Consider the following 27,448-nt stretch of genomic DNA (forward strand, 5'->3'; position numbering starts at 1 on the left):
TTAGTATATATAAAATAGATAAGCAAACAAGGTCCTACTGTATAGCAGAGGGAATTATACCCATGATCATGTAATAACATTTAATGGGGTATAATCTGCAAAAATACTGAATCACTATGCTGTACACCTGAAACTAACACAATATTGTAGATCGACTCTACTTCAATCTTTAAAAAACGTAATTGCTCTAATGAGAAGAGGTAACTGTCGAATGTGAACTGGAAATGAAATTCAGTGCAAATGTTTGGATATGTGGGTGTACCTCAGTTTCAAGAAACCTAGAATGTGAAAAAGTGATTTAAAAAACAGAAAAGAGAATACTTTGTAAAAAAAATAAAGGACACATAAAAGTCTCTTCAAATATTTATTTTAGGGTGTTTATAACACGATTAGATTTATCAACAAAGACCACTTTACGCACTACTTTTAAAGAATGTAACTATTGAATAGAGAGACCTATCGTCATATTAAAAATATGGAGAAAATAACCACACTTATTTGCTTCCAGTCTGCATTTCTTTGTTATTGTTCTTTTGTCTTTCCCCGTGACTTTATATAAGATGAGCTGGGATGTCTTAATACCCTGGAGTTTTCTTTTGTGGCTATTCTCAGAACCTAGGGTCGTGGGACTTATTTATAAGTGATTCTGCCTTCAAATCAGGCTTCTTTCTTTTTAAATATTTAAGTAAATAGCCTCTTGGGTGGTCCCAGATTTAACCATCCTACACTGGGTTCTCTGAGCAGAGAAGGTGAACAAGGAGCTACTGGCTTTCCTCTGCCAGGGCCTCACTAGCTTGTGCTGCAGACGGTCTCAGCGCTTTGATAACTGCGTTCATTAGTTGCTGGCCGTGCACCGCTATCTCTGTGAGTTATGTGGGAGGTGTTAATGAATTTGAGGAGATGGGTGTGACTGGAAAATGTGCCTGGTCATCTGTGGGGCCTTTTCTCTCTTTCCACCCCTGAGCCTGCAGCCATGACAAATCATGGAAGGCATGGGGCAGAGCGTTAATTACAGGTTTCCTTAACCCGTAGCTGAGGCTGTGAAAACCTAGGAACAGCTTGTGGTGTTAATTTGCTGTTACTTTAGCATGGGCTCCCTACTTGTGTGATACTTCTTTGAGGCAGAGTCATTCCAAGGAAAGAATTTGCAGCTATCTTCCTTACCAGCTCTCCCCCCTCAAAACAACAGACTTCCCCTACCCAGTGAGCCCTCCAGCGTGGCTGCAGGGTTCTTGGGCAAGTTCCTTTCTCCCTGGAGTCCCATTACGGGAGCACAGGGACGTTGAGGCCAGCACCTCAGACATTTTCTTGACCTTTTTCCTCAGTCCCTCAATGGCTCCCACAGTGCCAGGTTCATATTTTTGGGTACTCAGAAAGAAGAGGGGAAGGATGGTATCAGCAAAGCCTGCCCCTCTCATCAGAAGAGCAAAGTTTTCCCAGAAGCCCCAGCAAGCTATTTATGTCTCATTTGTTACCCTTACCTGTAAGAGGAGCTGTGAAAGTAGTTCATTTTTCCAGTCTCTTCAGAGAGGGACAAGGGGAGCTAAGCATGGATGCTGGTAGACACCCAGTGGTGTGTGCTAGAAGTCCCTTCCAGCTGTGCAAACCTGGGAGTCCAAAAGTGCAGCCTTTTCTGAGCACAATGATGGAGGTCATTCATGGGTACAGTCATCACATGCCCAAGCATTCATAGGACCACATCAACTGCATATATTCTGCATTATTAACCCCATTAAAACACTGAAATGGCCTCAAGACTTCAATATTTCTATTTCACCTATTTCTTGAGTAGTGTTTATCTAAAGCCAGCTGGGGTGTCAGACTGCTGTGTATTCAGGATGGGAGTGACATGAACGATTCTTATTTAGACGGTTTGAGACTGGAGAGAAGGTGCTCAAAGGAGAGAGGGTGAGAGCCTGGATTCAGGCAGTGGTTGTAGAGATGGAGAGGAGAGGTGGGATCTGAGAAATGTTTAGGAGAGAAAAGTCTACTGGACTTGTGATTGGTAGTCTTCATGGAGTGACTGGTAGGATAGTAGCTACAGCTCCCAGGTTGCTGGCTTGTGTGCTGCTCATGACATGTGCTAGCACTCCCAGATGAGAAGAGGAATGGCAGGAATTCAGGAGAGAAAAACTGAGTGTGGGAAGTGATAATGATGCTAGCGGCTCCCACTGACAACTCACTTACTGGCACAGGGTACTGAGCAGAGGTGCCACATGCTGTCCATTTAACTCTTCACGCACCCCTCTGGGCGTTGGACTGTAGTCATCTCCATCTTTTCAGTGATTAAGGAACTTACCCAAGGTCACGCCTGGAAAGTGCTAGGGCTGTAATTCGAACCCAGGCATTCTCTCCTAATCACAATGCATAGGACCTCTGCCAATGAAACAGTAGTGATATAAATGAGATTCCATTTGATCCTGCTGAGTTTGAAGTAATTGAGGGACTTCCAGGTAAATATGTCCAATAGATGGTCCCATATATCAATCTGAAGCTTAGGGAAGAGGTTTGGGTTGGATATATGGAAATTTGGATATCATACATACATAGATGGGCAAGATCATTCAGAAAACATAAATCAAGTGAGAAGTGGGTGGAGGCTTTAAATCTTGGGGAAAAACAACTTTTAGGGAGCCAGTCCAGGAGCTGATACCCCTGGGGGAGACAAAGACCACGTGATCAGATAAGTAGAAGGGCCATCAGGGAAGTGCAGTGCCACTAAATCCAAGAGAATTGGATGTTCAAAGAGGAAATTGTTTAATCTTTTTGGAAGAGAAGAAAATTTAGATGATATCTGGAGAAGAATGTGAGTAAGAAGAGGGGTATTTTTGTCTTGGGTGTCTGTTTTAGGATTGGAGGTACTTGAACTTGTATGTAGGTAGAAGGGAAGAAGCCAGTGGAGGAAGAATCCTGAAGATTCAGGAGAATGCTGGAAAAAATAGAAGCATAGCGTCAAGTGGCTTGGATGAGAGGAAGACACAGCAGAAGACTTCTTTATCTTCTGAGGATGTTGGAAAAGACGTAGGGGGAGTGTTAGTATAGTAGGTGGAGAGATAGGAAACTGATTATCATGCCTGAATACCTCAACTTTATCAAAGACCTAGGAGGTGAGCAGGTGCTACAGGAGCTTAGGGAGGAAAAGGACCATCTCTCATATCTGAGATCATCACCCAAATACTTAAAGACTAAGTGCCCTTGTGGATTTATGTTTCAGAAAGTCCAGGTAAAATCACCATCCGTGGCTGTCACAGACACAGCACAGTTTCTCTGCTGACAAATGTCTTGCCCCAAATCATACAGCTCGAAAGATGTAGAGAAATATTTCCTAGCCTATGCTCTTTCCACTATTTTATGCAGCATTTTGATGAAAATGGGCTACCTGTTTCATTATTCTGAAGCAACACTGATATAAGATGTCATTTCAGATTTTTGCTGCTGTGTGTTTGTGCATCGATGGTCAGCGTGTTCATTCTTAAGTGCTTCTATGAAGTGACTGATAATGGCATCTAAGAATCTAGGACAGTGTTACCCAGAGTGTGCTCTCTATGAACACCTGTCATGTGTGATGTTCCTTGAAAAAAAAGTTCTGTGGTCAGATGTATTTGGGTCGTGCTGTGTTTCCTGCATCTTCTAGGAGAGCTCCAACACACATTAGTATATTAAAGGCTCTGAGGGGGTACAAAGTCAAAAAAGGAATCTTCTTTAGCCTAACAGTCCCAAAATTGTTTGACTGCAAACACTACTCCACCATATTTTATTTTTATAATACCCTTTAGTAAAAGGCAGAACTCAGTCTAGGAAATGCCAAACTACAGTTGCAAATTACCTTTATTCTGTAGAACATTGAGAAGAGTGGATGATGGAACTTGCATGCATTTGTAGTCAATGTGCTATGGTAACTTAGCATAATTTCTGTTTTTTTCTTTTTGACACTTTTTGTGCCAACATAACATTAAAATAACTCTATCAATTTGGCATTCGTATTCAGTAACTTTTCAAAAATGATTACTTTCCTTTTTTATATTTATATATTTATTTTCCAGATTTTTATTTGGCTTCTTTTACCATGAAGCCAGTCTACTTTCCTTTTGAATGTGTTTATTGAGCTTTTATTGATAACCTTGCATGTGCAAAGCACTGCATTGGTATTAAAGTAGTAAGATATGTTTATCCTTTGCCCTCGAAGAGTCTGGAGAGGATAGTCTGAACACTAGAGGTTGAGTTCAATGCCAGCCTCTTGGACAAAATGCCTGGAAAGCACCTTGGAGAGAGAGATTGACCATGCGGCTAGTTGGTAGAGACCCCTGGCAAGTGCTATTTGAGCTGGGTATCAAAGGATGAGTAGAGGTTGACCCAGTGGAATGGGAAAAAATGGGAAATGTCAGTGGAGAAGGAAAACTTGGAAGCATACTGACAATCTTGTACACCTAGACAAGAAGTTTAGATGTTATTCTATAAGTAGCCAGGAGCCTCCATGGAAGAGTTTTAAAAGATCTAAGTTTTTAATTTTTAGATTACTATGGCAGGGTAAGGAAGATAAACTGGAGGTCTGAGATTATTGTTGGGGACATAAGTAAGAGACTTGAGGGGGAAATCTTACTAATAGATGACAAGGTAAAAGTGTAAGCATCATTATGAATGATTTTTCCTCTAGTAAAATTGGTGGTTTTTTCTTTGTATAGTCAAATAAGGCTCACCTATAGTAAAGTAATGCACTTTGGTCTGAGGAAGCACAGTATGCTGTAGTGGCTGGCTCTTTGGAGTCACTTCAGGGATGACAGCTCATTTGATAAAAGGGCTGGGAGGTAGTGCAGTGGAGGGGGGAGGACTTGGAGTCAGGAAGACCCCAGTCAGCACCTTAGTTCCACCACTAAGAACAGTGGTGGTCTCACTTAACCCCCTCAGTGACTGTTTTCTCACCTGAAAAAAAAGGGATTATAATACTTCAGACAGCTATTCATGGATTATAGGAGATAACATACATGAAAGCACATTTTCATTCTCACAACAAAACTGGGAAGCAGGGGGTTAGGAATAAACCTCATTGAAAATCTGGAAACCAAAATTCACAGGGAGTGAATGACTCACCCAGGATGGTGCAGTGGAAGGGAGGTCTCCTGTCCTTGCCTCCCAACAGACCATCAGAATCTTAGCCCAGTGGCCTGTCCACCTTGGCCCTTTAAAAGAGAACAAATACATTGTCAAGTAAAAGCATAGAATTAATCCTAGTTACATTGTTTGGTGCATTAATTCATTTGTTCTGCTCTGATCTTCCTGACTCTTCCCCCCGTAAATGAAGACATTCACTGAGGTACCAGCCTAGCCAGACTCTTCGAGCAGCTTTCTGTGGGATCAAGTTCTGCATTACTAAATATGCCCTCTGTAACTCCCCACCCCATCCTGGGTCTGAAGGGAGGGCAATGGAAGAAGACTGCCATCTCTCCCCTTTAGGGTTAGCCCTTAAGGACCTTAGCACTAGCGGCCTTGCGGGAGGTTCTCCAATGAGGGACTATTACTAAATAAGAAAAGTCTGTCAAAAAGGCCAAGAGGAGACCACTGCTCTCTGACTTTTCTCTCCTGGCAGCAAAGAAAAGATAACAATCACTGAACCTCTAAACAAAACTCTCCAGTGTCTGCAACATCCATGCTGACAGCTTAATTTAGTCAAATAGGAACCCTGACAAACCACAGACCAAGTTCTGCCCAGAATTATTTGCCCGCAGTTCTAGCTGAAGTGACAGAGGCTGTTTAGTCTCAAAGTAGGAGGGATTGCCAGGCACATTCTAGTGCCAGAGACCTACAGGGAGCCCCCTTTCCCTGCCTTGTGACCCAATCCCATCCTACAGAGCTTGAGTTTCTCAGCAAAGCTCAGCATCCTGAGGGTGCCAGAGTTGTCAGTGTGTCTCATCACATGTACTGTGCTCCGGGGAGCACATATAAAGGACAATGGATGTTGGAATGAGAAATCTCACAGATTCCTGACTTCCTCCCTCCTTTCTCCCTCTCTTTTTTATTCCCCTAATTTGCCTTCACCCTAGCTCCTCTCTCTGTTCTATCTCCATACTTGTGTCTCACATTAACCTCTTTCACTTACTAGAATTCATAACCTTGGCTAATTAGCGTCGCATAATTGAAACTGTACTCTACCAGAACTCATGATCTGAACTCAGGGATTATACAGTGTGGGCATCCTCTGGCTTTTCCACATAAATTCTAAGAAATTCTTGCAGTTTGTGAAGTTGGGGGTGACAAAGGTGGGTGAAAAAAACATTTAATGAAAATGAATGTGCCCACTGTTATCCCTTGGTCTTAAGTCTCCAGTCTGTGAAAAGAGAGAGCAACTGATTGAAATTAAAACCCACTGAAGAAAGGATGAAAGTGGACTAATCATTCATAATCTGTGCCCTCTCGTTACTCCATGAGCATGTCGTAAGAACTGATGAGGGAACAACTGGAAAACTCTTGGAACCCCTTAGTGATAGTTGCTTGCTAATAAGATCACCCAGTTACCAGACTTATTTGGAATATTGCAACTGTGTAGGAAAGCTAACTGTTTATAGTGTTCCTTAAGGAAGTATAACTTTCATAAAGCATTACTATAACAGCAGCCAGAACCAGACAGGTATTAGACGACCATAAGACAGGCTATAAATCGCTGTACCTCTCTTTTACTATCCTTTTCACCTTTTCTTTCTTCTCATTATCTCAGCCCTTCTGATCTTTTCTACCCTTTCTTATAATTTCTCTTACTTCCATTTCTGTCTGTTTCTCTCCTGCTCTTGTTCTCTCTCTCATACATACATACACACTGTCCCATGGATGAACATTTTGGTATTTCTCATTTAGTTAGGAGAGTAATGCAAATTACCCTCAGGAGGTAGGTACAGCAATTTTTGTATCTGCCTGTAGGTGTTTCTTCAGGCTTCAGGGAGCTGGGCTGGTTGCTGTAAATGCCTTGTCACATCTCTGGCTGAAGCCTAGCTTAGCCATTTAGAGGTTCCTTTGCTGTGCTGTTGGATGTGCTTCGGGGAGTCTTGCTGTGGCTTCTTCAGGTTCCTGTCTACTTCCCTTCCACTTCCGTTACTGTGCCTTTATGACATCTCATCTCTGGTCCAGTGAATTTCTGTTGCAGAAACCTCTGCTGTGTCTGGCACTGTGTGAGATGGGGGGGATTTATGACACTATTCCTGTCTTTAAAGAGCTTACTATAGTTGGAGTGAGAAGAAGTCCACAAACAGTAAATGAATATAACTATACAGTATATAATCAAGTGCTGAACTGATACAATTATCTACCAGAAATGTGTACTAGAGGCAGGTAGTCACGATGCTGGGCAGTCAGGAGGGACCTAGGTTAGAGTTGAAAGCTAAGGTCTCGGGACAAGGCAAGTAGTCCTTGAGATGGATCCTGAGGAACTGGGAATTTCACAAGAGGGATAGGAAATGTGCACCCTCCAGGCTGGGAGGAAGGCCTGCGTGGAAGTCCAAGAGCTTATTGTTCTGCTGATGTATACATATTTCTAATGACAAAGGGATCCTTAACTGAATCAAATCTCACAGCTACGTTTGGGGTTTGGGCACCACTCATTCTTGAGGCTCCTGGAGTTTTATGGACATTGCAGTGGTGTGGGAGACCTACTCTGGCCATCCCATAAAGGATGCGCCCACCTTTTATAGAACGAGTCTTCACTAACTAGAATTCAGAGCTCAGGTTCTCTGCATGTGTCGGGGTGGCATCTGGATTCTCCACGCAGCAAAATCATCACGCTTCCTAAACAATCCATTTCATCATGTCAGATTAAAACACGAGCCCTGAAAAACTATCTTTTGTCAAAGATCAGAATCTCATTAACATGATCAAATACAATTAAGTCACCATTAGTTTTCAAGAACAGTTTAAAGGGGGCTCGATAAATGGTGTAGGTCTCTGTGCTCCTGACAGATCAAGAGAGACTTGAATGATATCCACCCCCTTTATCTATTCACCAGAAATGCCTGTGGGGAAAGTGGAGAGAAGAGATCTATTATCCCTGCTTTCCTGCTAACCTGGAGATGAGCAGATTCTCACACTTTGTGAAACCAAATATACTTAAAAAGCAAAGGCTTCAGGGGAGTAATGTGTAGACTGATGATAAGATGGGTTATAATAAAAACACATTTTCAATCTCATTCACTCATTCATTCATTCACACGTCATGTTCACCAGCCATATGTTGATGAATATCGGATTGCCACCTGCCAAGTCTATAGCCAGGTAGAGAGGCAAGTGTCTCTGTGATGAGACGTGAAAGGTATTCCTTTCAACAGCGTGTTGAATTCCTCCATTGTAGTCACTTCTCTGAATTAGCACATAACAACTGAAGCTCCCCTAACAAAATGAAAATCCTCCATGAGGGTAGATAACACTACCCAACTGACCCCTGTTTGTAAATTTGCTCAGCTTGGCTTTGAAAAATAACTCGCCGACACTCTGCAGAGAGCAGTATCCTAAAGAGGTGAGATGCATAGCCCAAGAACAAGTTTTGAGAGAAAAGACGAAAACCCTGGGGAGTCAGACATAGAGAGATGCAGGAGAGGAGGGTACCATGAGTTGAAAGTGAGTCGAATGAAGACGCTGAGGGTTGCGCTTATATTCAGGGCAAAAACTGAGAGCCAAAGAGGAGCAGAGCCCGGGAGTAACTGCCCAGCATCCAGTTAAGACTGGCTGCTCTGAAAAGCACGCCTCTCTAACCGTTTTACTGTGTGCATCTGCTCATTGTTAAAGGTGAAGCAATCCAAAGCTTGGTATATTTCATAGAATCACAGAACATAAATGTTAGGGTGCTGGAAGGAATCTTAGCCATCACTTTGCCCGCTCGTTTTACAGATCTGGGAACTACCCATGCCCAACAGAGGGATCAAATATACTTGTGCCCAAGGCCAGACCAGCGTCTGATGGAGCTCCATGGGTAACCCTATAATTTGTCCTCCAAACCAGGACACTTTTGGGAGGGAAGGTGACTAAATAGATGGGATGCTAGGAAAACAAGCATAAGCTGGGAAACCTTGGATATGATTGTCAAATCAGAGCAGAGGCGGGAGGAAGCTACTAGAAAGCTAGAGGAATATACAGGGGAAAAGGGAGCAATCTCATCATGCTAACAGTTGGGATAAGTGTCCAAACAGGGCACAGAAAATCCATTTCAAGGGAAGAGAAGTAGCCAAGATCATTGGACAGAGTGGGGTGTAGTGTTGATCTAGCTTTGGAAGTGCAGACTGGGGGCAGTGAGCTCATCCAGCATAGGTGAGGTCAAGCAGAAACAGCCATTCAAGATGAGGCAAGGCAAGGGAAGAAGAACCCGCCACAGGAAATGGAGCCGGCACAGAGCTGGAAGCGGCCCCAGCGAGCCATCAGGGGCACCGGATAGGCACCTTTGCACCTCCTCGCTGCAGGAGCGAAGAGATGCAAGCTACCCGAGGGGACCGAGCAAGAAGGTGACCACCTTTGCCCTCCAGCTGACAAGAGCTAAGCCTCTCTCCTGATCTCTGGTTTGGGGGCTGTGCGGGGTATTGCTACAGTACTCTGTAACCCTTCAGGGTTCTGGATAGGGGTGGCAGCCTTGAATTAGATGGATGTTCAATCAGATCACCTGGGAGAGGACTAGGACGTGACAGGGTGGGCACTGAAAGAAACTTGGAACAAATAGGGGAATAAATAGGCCAGAGTCCCATCAGGGTGGCTTGACCAGCATGGAAACCAGGTGTGTGATCATTCTCAGTGTGAGCAGTTTAGACATAGAAGGTAGTTACAATTATAATCTACCTTATGCACATGGGGGAACTGAGGCAGTGGTCTGCCAAACGTATCAAGAATTTTGCATTACCCACTGAGTGGCTCAGAAACCCTTATGCCGGGACTTCCTCTGGGCTTATGGCACCAAACATCTCCACACTGCACCCCATAAAAAAAGCCTTTGACAACTCATCCAGGGAACTGGTCTTAGCTAACAGCTAATGGCAAGAGTCTAATAAATCCACTCTTGCTTAAATTTTAATATCTGATAAGACATTGTGCTTCCTCTCACCTCTATATTTACTCACTATGAAAATAATTCCCGAACATCTCAAATGAATAAATTGCCACAGTTGACTTCCATTCATTGCATCAGCTTGGAGAGGGGGATGGGTTCCTGTCTTCAGTTCCCATTCAGTGGACCCTCTATCCTTCCAAGACTTTTTAAGATCCCAGGTCCAGCATCAGGTCAGGAATATTAGGACCAGCCAGTAATCAGGATCTGAATTCCACTGATTCCTCCTTGAGGGAAGAGACCAGGTATGAGGGGCTGGGTTAAGGTATAGCCTGGGCAGGACAACTGAAAGGCCTTTAGTAAGGGAGAGGGGATGGAGAAGAGGGATGAGGCATTGCTATGGATTGAATGTTTTGGTCCCCAAATTCACAAGTGTCGGTATTTGGACGTGGCACCTTTGGGGAATAATTAGGTTTAGACGAGATCATGCGGGTATGGCCCCATGATGGGATTTGTATACTTTTAAGAGGAGGAAGAGAGACCAGAGCTCTCTCTCTCCCCCCACCACATGAGAACACAGCAAGAAAACTTGATCTTGGACTTCCCAGCCTCCACAACTGTGAGAAATGAACGTCTGTTATTTAAGCCACCCGGTCAGTGGTATTTTACTAAAGCAGCCCCCGCAGACTAAAACAGACATCGTAGGATGAGGATCTTTGGGGCCTGAGATGTCCGGCAGTCCAGCAGCTAAATGAAGTGTGTGCAGCAGTTCTCACTATGGTGTGACCTGGGGAGAAACACACGTGCTGGATTTTTTTGGAAAGCAGTCGTCAGCACAATGTTATCAACTCTTCCAGTGAAGGTGTCATGCTTTCCATTTGGTCTTGCAAGAACTAATGCTATTTCAAGTCCTGTTTCCTTGACTGGGAAAATAGAAAGACAAAATAGCTTTCCCTCTCAGCCCCATAACTGGCTCCCAAAGGGACAAGCCACGTTAGAGGTCCAACATCTCAAAGTTAGGTTGACGTATATGCTATTTTCACTGGAAAATTAGTGCACGGGGCAGACAAGAGCCCTTGGTATTCTGAAGCAATTAACTAGACAAAAACAGTGTTTCTCTGGCTAAAATGATAGAAGTGAAGCAGTGGAGACAGCTAGGGTGACATTTTCCATCAAACAACTTTTTTTATTTGTGCAACATATTTCCAAGTGATAGAAAATGACACACTGTCTCCATTACTTCCTTTCCATCGTCTCAATCTTTTCTAACTTTCATATTTGTGAAACAAATTGCTTTAAACATGTCAAAGACACTTGAGTGGATTGTTAGCCAAATTTTAAAAATAAAGATGATTCACAAAGACAGTACTTGTGTTTATAACCATCATGATAAAATTTCAAGAAAAAAATCACAGATAATTTAGGGCACAAGTACAAGGTAATCATCTTCAGAAGTTAGAAAGAACTCTCCTTTTGCCCTCTGTCTCATTTCCCCTAGATCTGTATGGCACAGTGAACCTGACCTTGTGGGAGCTCAGCCATCCCTGCTTCAATGATTTACTAAGTAGCGGCCCCCATATTGATTTCTTCAGCCTTGGGTCCCGTTTCCATTACTGTGCAAGGAGTTGAGCTCCTCCTTGACATTTTGCTCCTCATCAGTCCTATATTCTCTTAGAGCTGATGCTTCCTGAAGGATGAACCTAGAGAGATAGGATGTTGCCTAGTGTAGGGCAACCCGGAGGCTCCCTTCACCATGTATTTTTGAAGAGTCGATATAGGTGTTCCAAAGAGAAGAAGCTCAAAAAGTACTGCTCATCTTAAGAAACTTAAAGACCTACATCACTGATGGTTTAAAAAAAAGAAAAGAAAAGGAAAAGGAGAAAACTATGCTCCAATGTAAAATAAAAATTTTTTTAAAAGCCAAAAAATAAAAAATTTTTGAAAAGGAGAACATGGATATACAAGATAATTGTACAAACAATGGCTACCCATGTTGTTCTGTTGTTTGTTGTTTAAAACTTTTTTAAAAAAATTTGAAACAAACTCCACTTTACAGAAAATTTACGAGTGGTACAAAGAACTTCGGTTTTTCTTCCAGAACCACTAGAGAGCTGTCAACCTGATGTCCCATCGTCACTGAATACTTTAAATACTTCAGTGTGTATTTCCTGTGAGCAAAGACTTTCTCCTGTATAACCACCAAAATCAGGAAATTATAATTGATACGTTATGATCATCTAACCTTCAGACCCCATTTGAGTGTCACCAGTTGTCCCAATAATACCTTTTATAGCAAGGGGATCCAGTCCAAAATCACACGTTGCATTTTGTTGTCATGTCTCGTCTTCAGTTTTCTTCAATTTGGAACATTTTTGTCATCTTTCTTTGACTTTCGTTGCTTGACACGTTTGCAGATTATAAGGCAGTGATTTTGTACAATACCTCCCAATTTGGGTTTTTTTGTCTGATGCTTCCTCGTGATTACAATCAGGTTATGTATCTTTGGCAGTAATATCACAGAAGTGGTGCTGAGTTCTTCTCGGTGAATCCTACCCGGTTGCACATAATTTTTTTTAGATCCCCTTAATTAATTTTGATTACTTGATTAAGGCAGAGTTATAGGTCAGTGTCTTAGTCTGTTCTGGCTGCTAACAAATACCATATACTGGGTGCTTATAAATGAACATTTATTTCTCACAGTTCTGGAGGCTGGGAAGTCCAAAATCAAGGTGCTGACAGATTTAGTGTGTGGTGAGGACCTACTTACTGGTTCACAGATGGCTGTCTTCTCACTGTGTACTCACATGGCAGAAAGGGTAACGGATCTCTCTGGGGTCTCCTCTGTAGAGACACTATTCTCATTCATGAGGGCTCCACCCCATGGCCTAGTCACCTCTCAACGACCTCACTGTCAATTATGTGGAGCTTTCAGCGAACTGTTTAAAGTGCTGTAATACTAGTGTTTCTATAAGCTACTCTGAAGTCTTATTTAGCATAATGTTCTAGTAGTATGTTTAAGTGAAGCCTTTGCATCTATGACATATGAATTTTGGGGGTAATACACATATTCAGTCTATAGAAGTTGGGGTTCTCTAGGAAGTAGACTTTGAAGTTAGCATACAAGAAGTCGATTATGGAATGCTCTTGGGATTAACCTCTGTGGAAGCAGAATTGGGCAGAAAGAGAAGTTGAGCTTCAAGTAGTACCAGCAAAGGCCACAGCTGACCCCACGAGGAACTATGGAGATGGGACGGCTCTTCAGAGCTCTCTTGTTATGGGGGCACCTGAACTTGAACTTTGTACACCCATGTTGATCATCCATTGGATGTGAACTGCTCCTAAATGAGATGTGACCTTGGATGAGGCAGTTCTCTTCAGCTTTGGTAACTCCCAAAGAGGGCTGACCCACCAAGGACCATTTTCTGCCATCAATCCCAGCACCTATGGATAAATCTGTCCTTCCTGAAGGAGTCTCTGGGCAGCACATCACAGAATCCAACACAGTGGTGTCTGTCGGGATTCTCCACTGCAAGTTACTCTTTGTTCCCATTGTAATTACTAAGTGCTTTACACACAAGTACCTTCAGACTATGCAATTATTCTATTTATCATCAAAATTTTTACTGATTGAATGATTGCTATCAATATGAATTCATGATTTCTTCTTTTAATTAAATAGGTTACTTAAATCTGTCACTATCTTTAATTAATTTGATGTTCAAATTGTCCTAAATTTTGCCAGTTGGAAACTTTTCCAACTGGCCTCAGTATCCTTACTTTCTTATTTTCTGGCACAAAAAGATGTTTCAAGCTCATATTCTATTTTCCTTGCATCAGACTTGAAATCAACCATTTCCCCAAGGAACTCTGCTTCCTTTTAGGAGAAAGTAGTATTTAGAAATCAGGATCTGAGCCCTGTGTGTACTCACTACTATTTTTACCTCCTTTCAGTATTTCCCAGTCTCATCTGGGTTTATCTCACTTATCACTGTTCTGTATCCATGTTATGCCTGTGGTGACCCCTGACCCCTGACCTCCATAACATTGCTCATCCTTGAGAGTTCATACCCAAGGAGACTTGAGTGAGTATGGGTGTAGGGCAGATAATAATATCACTCATAAAATGACATTTAATGAATCTTCACAACATGCCGACAATTCTTTGTGTTTGTGTTAGTTTTTTATTGCTGCTGTAAAAAATAATTACAATCTTTGTGGCTTAAAACAACAAAAATTTGTAATTTTGACACTAGGCATAAAGATAATGACTCATAAAGCTGTAATGATGCTTTAACCCAGCTCCTCATACCTAGTTTGTTTCCTCAAGGAGGAATCTGTGGAATTCAGATCGTGATTACTGGCCAATCCTAGTATTCCTGGTCTGATACTGGACCTGGCATCTGGTAAGGTCTTGGAAGGATACAGGTCTACTGAATGGAAAGTAAAGACAGGAACCCATCCCCCTCTCCAAGCTGATGTAATGAATGGAATTCAACTATGGCAATTTATTCATTTAAGATGTTAGGGAATTATTTCCATAAAGAGTAAATATGGAGGTGAGAGGAAGTATAATGTCTTATCAGATATTAAAATTTTAGGAAGAATGGATTTATTAGGTTCTTGCCATTAACTGTTAGCTTAGACCAGGTCCTTTAGAACGAGTGGCCAAATGGCTTTTTTATGTGGTGCTGTGTAGAGATGTTTGGCCTCCAGGAGCTGCCAGGGAAGACAGGCCCAGCAGAGGTCGCAAAGGGAGGATCCTTTGGTCACACAGCAGACAGTGTGAAACTTCAGAGTACATGCTCTGAGTTTGGAGTTAAACTACGGGGTTTTAGAGCAGTGAGAGATTTTTTAGACAAAATTCCTTCACCATGCCGTTTTCCAAAAGACTGGACATGGGGGTCATTCATGGAAGGCCAAATTATACAACTTCAGTCCACAAATAAAGAGGTACTTGACAATTACCTCTATTTAAAAAGATGTTAGGCAAATCAGTGGCTTTTACTGATTTAAAAAGTTTACTGGAGGAAATGAAGGAAAACTGGAATATATCTCAAGGCCTTGGGGAAATGTGAAGAACAATCTCCTTTTCCCACAAGGAGTCCCTGGGTAGGGCTCTGCTGGTACAACCTAGGGTGTGATTCCTTTACATCTTTGTGTTTAAACCAGGTCTTCTACATGGTCACTTATGTAGTTGATTTATGTCAATTGTGAAAACTTGGCTTGAGCACACTACGTTTTCTGATGCTTTTAAATGTAAGCAGTGATCAGCTCATAAAGCAACCATGAATATCTATTGTAGGCAAATGAACATCCACACATAAACATACACATGAACTAACAAAATGCAATGTGCTTGTCATTCTTTCTTCTCATCCTTCAAGTTCTATCTTTGTTGTTATGTCTTTAATAAACTTGTTCTTGGCTCCCCTAGCAACTCACTGCTCTTGGTCTGTTACTCGGGTGTGGAATTAGTCTTCTGACTTGAATTACAGTCTAAACTTGGATGCTTCATTATAAACTCACTGAATACAGGAAGTATATTACATGCCTCTTACACACTCACCACCAGGTTAAGTGATATTACTTTGCTCATAGTAAGAACCAGTAAATATCTGTTTAAATAAATGCTTACTGAGCATGGATTGTCAATATCCACCTGCAGACTGATACCAAATGGACTGCCTCTTATTCCTAGATTATCTCCACGTTGATTTTTGCTTTACCAGGAACTGGTTTAATCTCTGGTGATGTGAACTCATTTAACAGGTGCTGCTATGTATTGCATTCACATATTTGCATTCCAAAGACAGACAAATATTTTATTATAATTACCAATGATTTGTTCTTTTCCCCATTATTGTTGCCATTAAATTATTAACAAGAATTGACTGTCTTAGTGAAAATTTCATCAGAGGTCTGTTTTGCTTGGAAGACCTTCAGCTAAACTTTTGATCTTATCTTTGTTAGCTAATGACACTTCTTAAATCTCATAAGACCCGCTAGCCTCAGGCTGCTTACATGATGGATACAAGACAAACAAATGGAATTTAACTCCACAGAATTGCCATTTGTTGAGGAGATTCAGTTCCTGTAAGAGAGAATTCCTTATGGCGTGCTTCCTGAAGCTGATTGAGAAACAGATAGTCACCAAAGCTGCTAGCTGCCGTGCATCTGGTCAGTGATCCCTACTTTCAGTCCAAAGTGTGTTTCCCACCCACTCCAAACTTTCCTTGGGCTTCCAGGGCCCAGCTTGTGGATGGCAGAATCCCGAGAAATGTGTAAACATCCTTCGTCATTTGAAATTGTTTCATAACAGTTGGAGTGAGGAGGGACAAAAGGCCAGTGTGCAATTTGGTTCATAATCATGAAATCCATCAAAGTACAATAAACTAGATATTGTGAAACCAGCATCCTCTCTCCCCAATATCGCTAGATCCTAGAGGATATAAACCTTGATGGATTGTTAGAACAACAGAACCTCATTCAAACTCATGTCAGGGAAGGGCTACAGATTTCCCTAGAAAAAACTGTGGTGTAGGTAAACTTTGTACTTCAAGTGGCCACATGTTTCACACCGCCTCCCTACCTCAATGTCCAGTTCTCTCCCATCTGTGAAAACCAGCTTTTAGGAAAGGTATGGTAATCAAGTTTCACATCACAGAGTAACAAATTTAAGCATATGTATTTCTTTCCCAGGGATAGAAATATTCTAGCCATATCTCTAGTTTGTCCTCTATTGGAAGGATTTTCATGATCAATGTTGGCATATCATGGGAAGTCAGGAGATCTTCATAGCAATCTCGATTACTCTCCCACAGTCTACGTGGCAACCAGAGTGATTTTTTAGAATGACTTAAGGTAGACCATACCTGTTTTCTACTGATTTCTTTTCTCAAGAAGAATAAATTCCAAAATCCTGACAACAGCCTACAAGGCCCTGCTTGATCCTCTGGCTCTCTCACCCCATCTCCCACAGCTCTCTCCAGTGTTCTCTCTGCTGCAGGCACATCAGACTCCTGGAGCCTGCCAAGAACACCTTCCTCAGGACCTTTGCACGCACTTCAATGCTCCCCTCTCAGTGTCTGCACAGCTCATTTCCTCCTTGCTCTTCCAACTCTGCTCAATGTCACCTTACCAGAGTGTCCTGCTCTGGCCACTCTCTCCCCATCAGCACCCCACCCTATCACTCTCTGTCCCCTTTAGCTGCTTTGTTTATGTTTTCATAGCATTTATCTTCATTTGATGTTGTATGTATGTATTTGTCTGTTGTCTGTTTACCCCCACTAGACGGTATGCTCCATGAACCTGTGTGGACATTGCTATATTTTCAGTACCTAGAACAGTGCCTGGCACTTAAATGGTGCTCAGTAGATGCCTGTTGAGTAAATCCCTGCATCGTGCCACATCAGCAGCCCATTTTATTTCATGCTCAGAAATAAAAATAAAATAGGTCTAATGAGTTTATTTGCTGTTGTAACCGTTAGACGCCATAAAAATAATAATCATTTGTTCAGTTCATGACATGCCCTTCACGCATTATTATTTCAATGCTCACCTTTTATAATTTCTGGTTTACAGATGGAAAATAGGCTAAGAGAGGTTGATTACCTTCCCCAGACATGAGTGCTGGACGGAACAAACAGACCTGGAAGTTCAAATCATTGTTCTGCAACTTGATAGCTGTGTAACCCAGAGCTAGTTACTTAAGCTCTCCGAGCCCCAGTTTCCCCAGATATTAAATGGACGTAACTCCTAAAGCCAATATAAAGTATTAGGACAAGATCTGACACATTGCAGGGTCAGGGCCCAGAGCATAAAGTAGACACTTCTCTAGGTTTTATAAGCAACAGAAGTTTAATCAAAGGAATTGGTTATACTGCTGAGAGAACAGCTAAGAAGCCAAACGGGTGGCACAGTGAGGTAACTCAGGAGTTAGTATCAGCAGAAAACTGTGGGCCTGGGGCACGTGGAGGAGGGGGAGGTCTTACCAGAACCAAGCAGCCACTCCTGAGAGCTGGGAGCCATGGAGGAGACTCAGACCCCCAAGAAGCAGAGAGGGACGGGGCCACACAATGCAGCATCTCCCCATCTGCCTCCGGAGCCCCTCACTGGCCAAACCTACTCAGAGGGCAACCCAGAGGGCAGTGGAGCCTGGGAAGGGGGCTTCCTGGGAACCAAGAAGAGGGTCTTGGGAGGTGTGGGTCTTGGGTCTGAGAGCAGTCAGGCTTTCGACAGGCTCAGCAAATAAGCACAAACAGTAGTTGTTATTCCCCAGTGGACAGCCTGGACCTCAAATCCACCTTCTCCAACTTCCATTTCTCCTGTTCCTTAGGAATTGGATCGGCCATATGAACAAATCTTCAGTGCAATGTTACGTTCTATAACCAACTTCATCTAAATCGTAGAGATTTTATGTTGATTATTTTTCCTTAAAGACTAAAAATATTCTGTCTTCTCTCCAGAGTCAACACACACATGGGGTTAAGGGAATTCCCAGAAAACTAGCTTCCTTGAGTAAATCTGTGTGTCAGTTAATCACACCAGGCCCTGCTTTTGGAGCAGATGCCTTACAAAGCAGCAGGCTCGACTAGGCTTGCAGCTTGGTCATGAGTCTCGGGGTTCGAGGGGGATGACTGTTTTTCTTGTGGCTGTGGCCCAATATCTACAGTGTCTAGCACCTAGTAGGCACTCAAAAACTCTTTGGTGAAGGATGAAAAAAACCTGGGGTCACCTTTGGCTCCACCCACCTCACTGAGAGCGAGCATCTCATCCCTGACCAAATCTGTATTTCTTCTGCATCCCTGCATTTATCTTGCCTCCAGAGCCAGCCGGTATCACTCGAGGGACGACGTCATGCCGCATCCGAGTACTTCAGCAACCCTCTGTTTCCTTCCACCCCTGTCCCCTACCAAACCACTCTCCTTCCTGCAGCCGGAGTGATCTTCCTGAAGCACAAATCGCATCAGGCCAAGTAGAGCTTCTCCTGCCCCCTCTCCAGTCCTTCCTGAGACACAGCCTAGATGCCTTTGCACAGTGTCAGAGGCCCCTTTGGTCCCCACCCTGCCCAGATCAGCTGCTTCTCCCGCCACAGGCATCTCGTGGTTCCCTCACGATCCACGCTTTCCTTCTTCCCTCCGCTAGGAAGGCTCCTTGCTGCCTTGTCCACTTTTAAGATTATATCCCAAAACCACCTTCTCAGAGGGATCCTCTCTCACTTTGTAGCACCTTTAGCTGCTTCCTTCTCTGGGTTTCCACTGCACCAACCAGCTGTGATGATTTGTGTTTCGGCATGCTGGAGGCATGTTCAAAATGTGGTCAGTTTTGTTGAAGGAGCCCTAAGGTCTTATTTTGCCAAGGAAGAAATTATCTTATCTCCGTGTTGTTGATGTGCCCTCTGAATTTTATCCCATGTCCTTTTCCTCCTCTCTGTGCTGTTGGCAACACCCTGGGCCAGGCCCTTGTCTCCTCATGTCCACATTATTACCTTGGTCGGTCATCTGAGGCATGCACTTCATAATGCAGATGGTCCTCATAAGGCACGGCCTTATTAGCTTTCCTGAATCATTCAAAGAGCCTTGCACAGTGCTGGTTTCATATATATTTCACAGAATTACACCTTACTCCAAAAAATATTTTAAGAGACTTAGGAAGGATTGAAAGTGAAATAAGGCAGACAAGACACCTTAAAGAATATAGCTATCATCAAATTACCAAATATTTATTGAGCCTACTATGTTCCAAGATGTTGCAAGTCACCGGATGTACGAAGTTAAACAGAAGTCAGTCCCTGTCCTCAAGAAGCTTTCCCTTCCTTCTCCGGTTTGCTGGAATAAACATTGCCAGGAAGTTTTCTTCCTTTAGGAAACATCCAAATAAATAAATATAGATAAGTAAACTTTATATATACATCCCACTGGCAAGGTATTAGATAGAAAGCGTAGGCTCCTGAGTTCTGTAATGAAATGATTCGCTTTTGAACTTTCATGTTGCTTTCCTCTTAGTTGTTACCATCCAAGATTTCTGTGCCTTTTTTGATAGTTTCTGTTTTGGTGGTGTTGTTTCGTTTTTGTAGTCGGTAACCTGGTGTTCCGAAAAGTTATTCAGAGACTTATTCCATCCCGGTCCCTGTGCACTCCCATTCTATTCTAAGACGGTTAAAACAAGGTTTGCTTCCCTTTACAAGGCTGCTGTATTCACACTTTCAGTCCTGCCACATGCATCATGCTGTCACGGAAATACTTCCAGGGCCCATTTGGAAACAGATTGATTATTTTGAACAGGAAAGGTGTGTCTTGGGAAAAACAAATGAATCAAATGGAAAAATGAATTAACATCATGAAATTTACCTTCCCAGCTGGAAACATGATATATTCATGAGTTCCTTAGAGACAATCCTCTTATAAGAATTCACTGTTAAAGAAAGTCTGCAGTTAGGTGGAGTCAGAGCTCAGCTTGAAATGTATTTATATATGAATGAAAAGTGCCCCTTGAAGGAAAACGTTTAGAACCAGAAATTTTTGTTTCCTGTGAAGGGTGCTTGGAATTGACAACTGGCCACCACAGGCTCTCATTCCAGGGTTTCTAAAGTCTGTGTGATGTTCTTAATGGGACTTGGCATCTGCAAAAGTCTCAGTTCGGTCCATTGACATTTATTGGCACCTACAAGGCATTGTGGTATTCTACGGGGCTACAAAGCAATAAAACAATATCTTCAGTTCTGTTAATAAGAAAAATAGATATCTAAGTTAATAAGGAGGAAAAGTTTTGTCTGGGGTTTCCTGGTGATTAATTAAGACTCTCATGACCAAAAGTATTATCATTAAGTATAGTGTAGGTGGAACACAGACTATGGCCACTTGACTTACAGATGACGTGCCCAAGAGATGAGAAGTAGGGGTGTCCTGAGGTTCTCGCTTCCCCATTTCAGAGCACCAGGGAAAAGTGACTGACAGGCGTGCCTTCTTCAATTACAGGTACATCCTCTTCCTCCATCCTATGTCCTCCCAGGTTCTAGGTATAATCAAGGTGAAGTCAGAGTGATTCTATTAGCAACCCTATTCAACTATGCTGACCACACTGTAGGCTAATTAGTGGCCTTCCTGGACTACCTGGGACCCTAATCACCACATAGGACATTATGTTTTTAATGTAAAAATATTCCAAGCCATCCACTTACTAAAACATTAATTTTTTTAATGCAGCACATTCCTCTGCGGGGTGCTACCTATGCAGGGCTTTGTATGCAGTGGGTTCTCAGGTCTGTAAAATGAATGATTGAGAGCAAATTTCCCCCAAGGTCACATAGGGCTGAGTCTGAGCTGGAGGTTGATTTCTCTTGCCCACCATGTAAATGACACGAATATGAAGAAGCCATGCCAAAAGCTCAGGCCCATTGAGCCAAGGTCGGTAAAGAATAAAATTGTAAAGGAATTAAATATTTTCATCCTCTTCCTCCCAGTTTCAAGCAGTGGGATGTTAAGGTAGGTGCATCTCTCTGTATTCACACATATATATTATATATAAAGAGAGAGTCAGATTAAAGAAGGCATGGGTGCATTTGAATATAGGCGCATGGTCCAAGCGAATTTTCCCTTACAAGTAGTATTAGTGTGGCCTCAAAAATGATTTACAGATGAAAACAAACATTTAAACTAAGAGCATACGTTAATTTCTGGATCACTTGGGAAAATGACACCCATTTTAGTTAAGTGTGAAAGAATGCAATTGGTAATTATATTTTTTCATGGTTAGTAAGTAGTCCAATTTCAAAGACTGCATTATTAAAAACAAAATGGGAATCCTTTCTGGGATATTATATTTCCTGCTTCTGTTTTTCTTGCTCAGATTTTTTTAATACGAAAGTTACACAATTTTGGAAAAAAGCAAAACAAACGTCTATGCAAGCATTATTCACTTTCAGCAAACGTGTGCATGGTGGTCACCTTTGGAGGGCCGAAGTTCACATCCAGATTTGGCCAAGGGTAGCTGTTGGGCCATCCTGGATGTTGATGGATGGGTGCTCCGGAGTGTAGGCTGATTGTGGTCTCTTAAACGTGCTACCTCCCGAGGGGAGAGGGCTATTTAGCGAGATGAAATAGTACTCTGTCACAACTTCCTCACTCACGGTTCGATCCTGGAAAATTCTTCCCCAGAGCTGTCATTGAAATCATTACATTCAGAATTAAACATGGTGTAACGGAGCAGCTGACAAGACCCTGAAGTACTATTGACACATCAGGTCTCACATTAATAATCAGCTTTTCCATACGGTGCATATGAAAATGCCTGCGAATCTGGGTTCTTTTTTGTCCCTTTGGAATGTTCCTGATTTGCCTCCACAGGCTGGTCTTGTGCCACACAGCCTGACCGAATGAGTGGTGTCCTTATCCTTCTCCCTTCTCCCTTTTGTCACTGACATCACCTTAAAAACCTTCCCAACTCATGTCCCTTGCAGCCCAGATACCCTCTCTGGAAGCCCCTGTCTGTCAGGTCTTCTTGCTCACCACCAGTGATTAAGCCCTTGGATTCATACTTCCGCCTCACACATGTCGTATCCACCACTGCGGTCCTAACTGCCCTTCTGCCTCCTATCCCGTCAAATCTTGCAGCTTTAGTCTTCTCTTGGCTTCCTCCTCTTCGTAATCCCTCCAGCATCCTCCCACCATCCCCACAGAGGCAGCATGATGCAGGGAAAGGAGAACGGGCTTTCCAGCGCAGAGATTTCAGCCCATGCCCTGTGTCTGCCTCTGCCCACTTACACGGATGTCTTGCATGTGATAATCTCACAGAACCCCAGTGTCCCATCTGTAAACATTCCCTCACAGGGACCCGGGGAAATAAACCTCCATTCCTGTTGTGCTTTATTTCCATCTCTCTGTGAACTGCCTTGGCAACGCTAAGCAACTTTTACAGTAATAAACTTGAACATTTTAGCTGTGTCTAGTGAAATCAGTAAAAAGTCACAACCCATTTCCTATGTCTTCAATACCCTCTGAGACTGTGAGGAATTTAACTAGGAGATTTTAAGGAAACTAAATGTTGACCCCATAGCAGTGAAGATGTTTGTTTTTAGTTTAGTAACATATTTCTCTTTGAAGAAAAAACTAGGTGATAGTATTTTCTTCTTAGGCCCAAGTCTTAGACACTGAGCGTCTATAATAAATCACCCCTTAAAGAAATAAAATATAAAACTCTTTAAGACAGAGGTTGGCAAATTTTACTGTAAGGGCCAGATAGTGAATCTTTTAGGCATTGCACACCATATCGCCTCTGTCACAGCTACTCAACTCTGCTATTGTAGCACAGTAATACACAAATGAATGAGTGTGTTCCAATAAAACTTTATTTACACAAACATGCAACAAGCTACATTTGGCCCATGGACCATCAAGTTTGCCACCTCCTACGTAAGTCATGAATGGAGATGACAGTGAACATAGTGATTCAGAAAACCAGATTTTTTAAGTGAAGGGTGGGTTTTAGATAATTCTTCTATGATAATTCTGGAGTTATTAAGGTTTTTTGGTTAATACTGAATGCCATCACTTTGTGGGGCGGGGGGAGTAGATGGGGGGAGCAGAGACTGTGCAAGTTTTCTAGATGGAAAAATTAGTCAGCTCAGTGTATTTGACTCTTGAATAAACTGGCCTTTGTAAGTAGATTTGGGTTCTCTAGGTTGGCTATTAGTGAACCCATCCTGTCTTCCCGCTCCTGGAACAGAGAAAGGACGAATTAGGGGAATCAGAAAGCCTGAGAAAAGGGCGAAATAGCAATAACAATGACTACCATTTATTAAGCTGTCCTCCCCATCACAAACTATGACCATATTATCCCCATTTTACAGAATATGTGAAGTTTTAGCTGAGAGAGGATGAATACTTTGCCAGGATCACACAGTAGGTGTCAGAGCCAGCTGTATTGCTTTCTCCTTGGCCACAATACTTCCCTCAAGAAAAGTAACCTGCTTTCCCTGGGACAACCACTTTCTTCAGGTTTAGAACCAGAGGAGGCAGTGGGGTGGGGGGAATCACCCCTTCTTCCTTCTAGCCTTCCTTTCCAGTAGCTGTTGCGTTTAAAACACAAACAATAAATGTCTCGTGAGTCAACCTCTACTGCGTGCCGGGCATAAAGCTTTCATTCTATTACAAAAGCTATTTTCTTCCCATTTCCAGGACTGCAAAGAGACAAGGGAATGGAACTTCAGACAATTAAGAAATGTGCCCTAGGTAGCACCAAGAGTTAATTGCAGAGTCAGAATCTCATCACAATTCTCACCAACGCCGAAGCATTGTCTGCACATACAACTGCCGTAGAGCTTAGAAGTTAAACTCCCAGGCTTTTAAGCCAGACTGACTGGTTCAAATCTCAACCCACTGGTTACTAGTTGTGTCACCCTGGACAAATTGCTTAATGATCTTGTGCCTTAGTTTCCTGATTTGTCAAATTAGGATGCTGATAATGATTTCCCTCTCACAGTTTGTTATAAGGAGTAAAACAATAACATGCGTATCATAAATAGCACGGGCTTGGCTTTCTCCATAGACTATAAGCTCTATGAGCACAGGAGTCTGTTTTGTTTGCTGTGTGTCTTTAACACTTAGAATAATGCCCAGCACACAGTAGGCAATATTGTTGCAGGAAGGAAAAAGTTTCAAACAAACGAGCCTTTAGATTAAGTTGTGACTGGGTTCAAAGCCAGCGTGAAAAAAACATGGTTCTCCTTTTTCTTTACTTTTTTTTGTATAACTTGAATTTGATACCTAAAATTTAATATGTCTTTGAAATCATAGCATGAAGTGTAATAATGGAAACTAGCAACTGTCTTGGTTATTTCGATACTCCTGACAATAGTGGATGTTGGTACAAACGTGAAGCTGAGGCTTGTAGCACATAGCTTTGGATACACTCCCCTAATTCTTTGGTATTCTTAAAGGAGCCTGCTTATGTAGTTCATTTTAAAATTCCTTTCATCCTTTTTCTTTAAATCTAATAAGCCTGTCATTATCACACAGATTTTATCTCCAAGAGTTTATTTTTACCAAACTTGTGTCGTATTTAATACTGTGGATTCCAAATCCAAGTCAGTATTTAGTGGCAACAGCTGCCAGGAGTCACTGTAATAAATGAATTATGGTCCCCTTTAGCTGGCAAGATTGCTTTGGATGTCTACACTTCAGCACTGATGGAGGCTCCAGAGAGCAACAATGCCTCCAGAGAAAAGGGTAAACTCATCCCCTAGTTTGAACGTGTACAAAGAGGAGCATATACAGGAAGTATGGGGATGGCGGTGCCTTTGGAACAAACAGTTCTTGCAGGTGGATTTATGTCCAGGCTTCCGGGAAGCTGAGCCCCATGTATTCCCAAGAACACCACCTAGACACACTGTCATACCTTGGCAGAAAAACATTTTCAAGGCTTTATTGGATTTATGATCATATTCATTCTGAGTGTTGAGAAACTGACACCCCTAACAATAGCAAAGCACTGGGGTTCTAATCTTTCTCCCTGGCTTGCGCTGTATACATTTATTTTCATTAAGATTAAGTATCTCACAGAATTCCACAGTGGCAGCTTATGTAACTACCTCCTTAGAATGCTCTATCTTCAACAATATGCCTACCAAAGAATCCTTTAAAGACCTCAGTAGCTGGAGAGGCCAAAAAGAATCATTGTTTTTATTTGTTTTAATGTAGAATCCTCTACGTGGTTTATGTTAAACAATTGAAGTGAATAAGTTTTAAAGTTTCTTCTGCTTACAATCAAAATAATTTAGACGTATTAGTCTGATTTGTAATTTTCTTCAAGCCAAGAAGAACTGAATGTCTAATACATTTGGGAAACGTTCGTAAATGAAAGATTTGCTCCAGTTTAAAATATCTATCTATTTGACTATTCTGTAAACCAAACTATAAATTGAACCGTAAGCCAAAGAGTTAAAGAATGCTGTGAGGTTTGACTTTCTCAGTGAAGACTTTGATTTTCCAGGAACCCGGTAGTAAAATTTAGTTTTGAGGTCAACATCATGAAATAAGAATTTGGCCCAAAATGACAGCAATAAAGAGAAATAAGATTTACGCTGAGATAGCTTATACATAAAGTATGATGAGCCTGGACATATGGTAAAATACCCTGCTGTTTAATTTCCTGTTGAAATAATAGCTAAAAATTTGTTATGCATGAGAAATTATGTGCAAAGCATCTCACGTGTGTTATTTTATTTCATCACTGTGTAGTATTTTTTTATCATCTTTATTGGAGTATAATTGCGTTACAATGGTGTGTTAGTTTCTGCTTTATAGCAACTGTGTAGTATTATTATTCTCATGTACTGATAGAGAAAAAGAGAGGAAAATAGAGATCTGTAAAGGTCAAGTAATTTGCCAGAGGTTACAAAGGTAAGGAAGTAGCATAGCCAAGATTCAAACCTAGATAATTTGCCTCTGGAGCCTGAATTCTTGCCCATGACATAAGCCTAAATTACTGATGACGTTGGCAATAAATACGTTTCAGTTAAATACGAAAATAATGACATATGGACAACTTATAAATGTAGCTCTATTATAGGTAGTATAACAAATAATAAAATTGTAGTCAGAATAAACAAAAACATTTGCCTTACACCCCTAAAAAAGCAATTCTACGTTTTTAGAGGGCAGAATTTCAGGTACTGATGACTTCGCATTGCCCTATAAGCTCTGTTTTTGTTTCTGCATCCAAGGTTAGTATTTCCACATCTTATTTGAATTCATTGATCAACCGACAAAAACCTCTGTAAGCACTGTTATTCTTTTTTAAAAATCTAGACAGGACAAATCTGACCTTCAAAGAAGTTACGAAAATTGACCACCATCAGGCAGCAAGTTGGTAGCAAAAGTGAAATTCCAACCCAAGTTTTAGGATTTCAAGTCTAATGAATTATTTCCCACCTTTAGCTATAAACGTGACAGAGCGAGAACAAAAATGGTTTGTGAAATCTCCTTAACACTATACTTCTTCTTTCTTCTCACAGGTCGCTACCCTCAGGAGAACAAGGGAACCTACATCCCAGTCCCTGTGGTCTCCGAGCTGCAGAGTGGCAAGTGGGGAGCCAAAGTTATCATGAGAGAGGACAGGTCTGTCCGTCTGTCCGTCCAGTCTTCTTCAGACTGCATTGTGGGGAAGTTCCGCATGTATGTTGCTGTCTGGACCCCCTATGGTGTAATCCGCACCAGCCGAAACCCAGAAACAGACACGTACATTCTCTTCAATCCTTGGTGTGAAGGTAAGGGCCAGGGATTTATTTTCTCATTACAAAAATAGTTCCTATATTTCTAATGCGTCTCTTTTTGGATGATAGCAAAATTATTCTAGAAGACATGTCCCTTTCCTACATACACTTTCCACGTTTTAAAGATAGAAAAAGATACAAAATTTGTCCTCATTGTATATGAGGATGTAACC

The 27,448-nt window shown here is 42.0% G+C and overlaps 1 protein-coding gene across 1 annotated transcript in view; it reads left to right on the top strand.

The window, feature by feature from the left end:
* Nucleotides 1-27,448, top strand: part of F13A1 (coagulation factor XIII A chain) — a 140,447-nt gene that overhangs the window by 14,784 nt on the left and 98,215 nt on the right. Inside the window, exon 3 of the mRNA XM_068558050.1 lies at nt 27,018-27,269. Within this exon, the coding sequence (XP_068414151.1) occupies nt 27,018-27,269 (252 nt within the window). The remainder of the gene's footprint in view (nt 1-27,017; nt 27,270-27,448) is intronic.

The sequence above is a fragment of the Eschrichtius robustus genome, chromosome 12 (assembly GCF_028021215.1).
Source record: "Eschrichtius robustus isolate mEscRob2 chromosome 12, mEscRob2.pri, whole genome shotgun sequence".
Lineage (NCBI taxonomy): Eukaryota > Metazoa > Chordata > Mammalia > Artiodactyla > Eschrichtiidae > Eschrichtius > Eschrichtius robustus.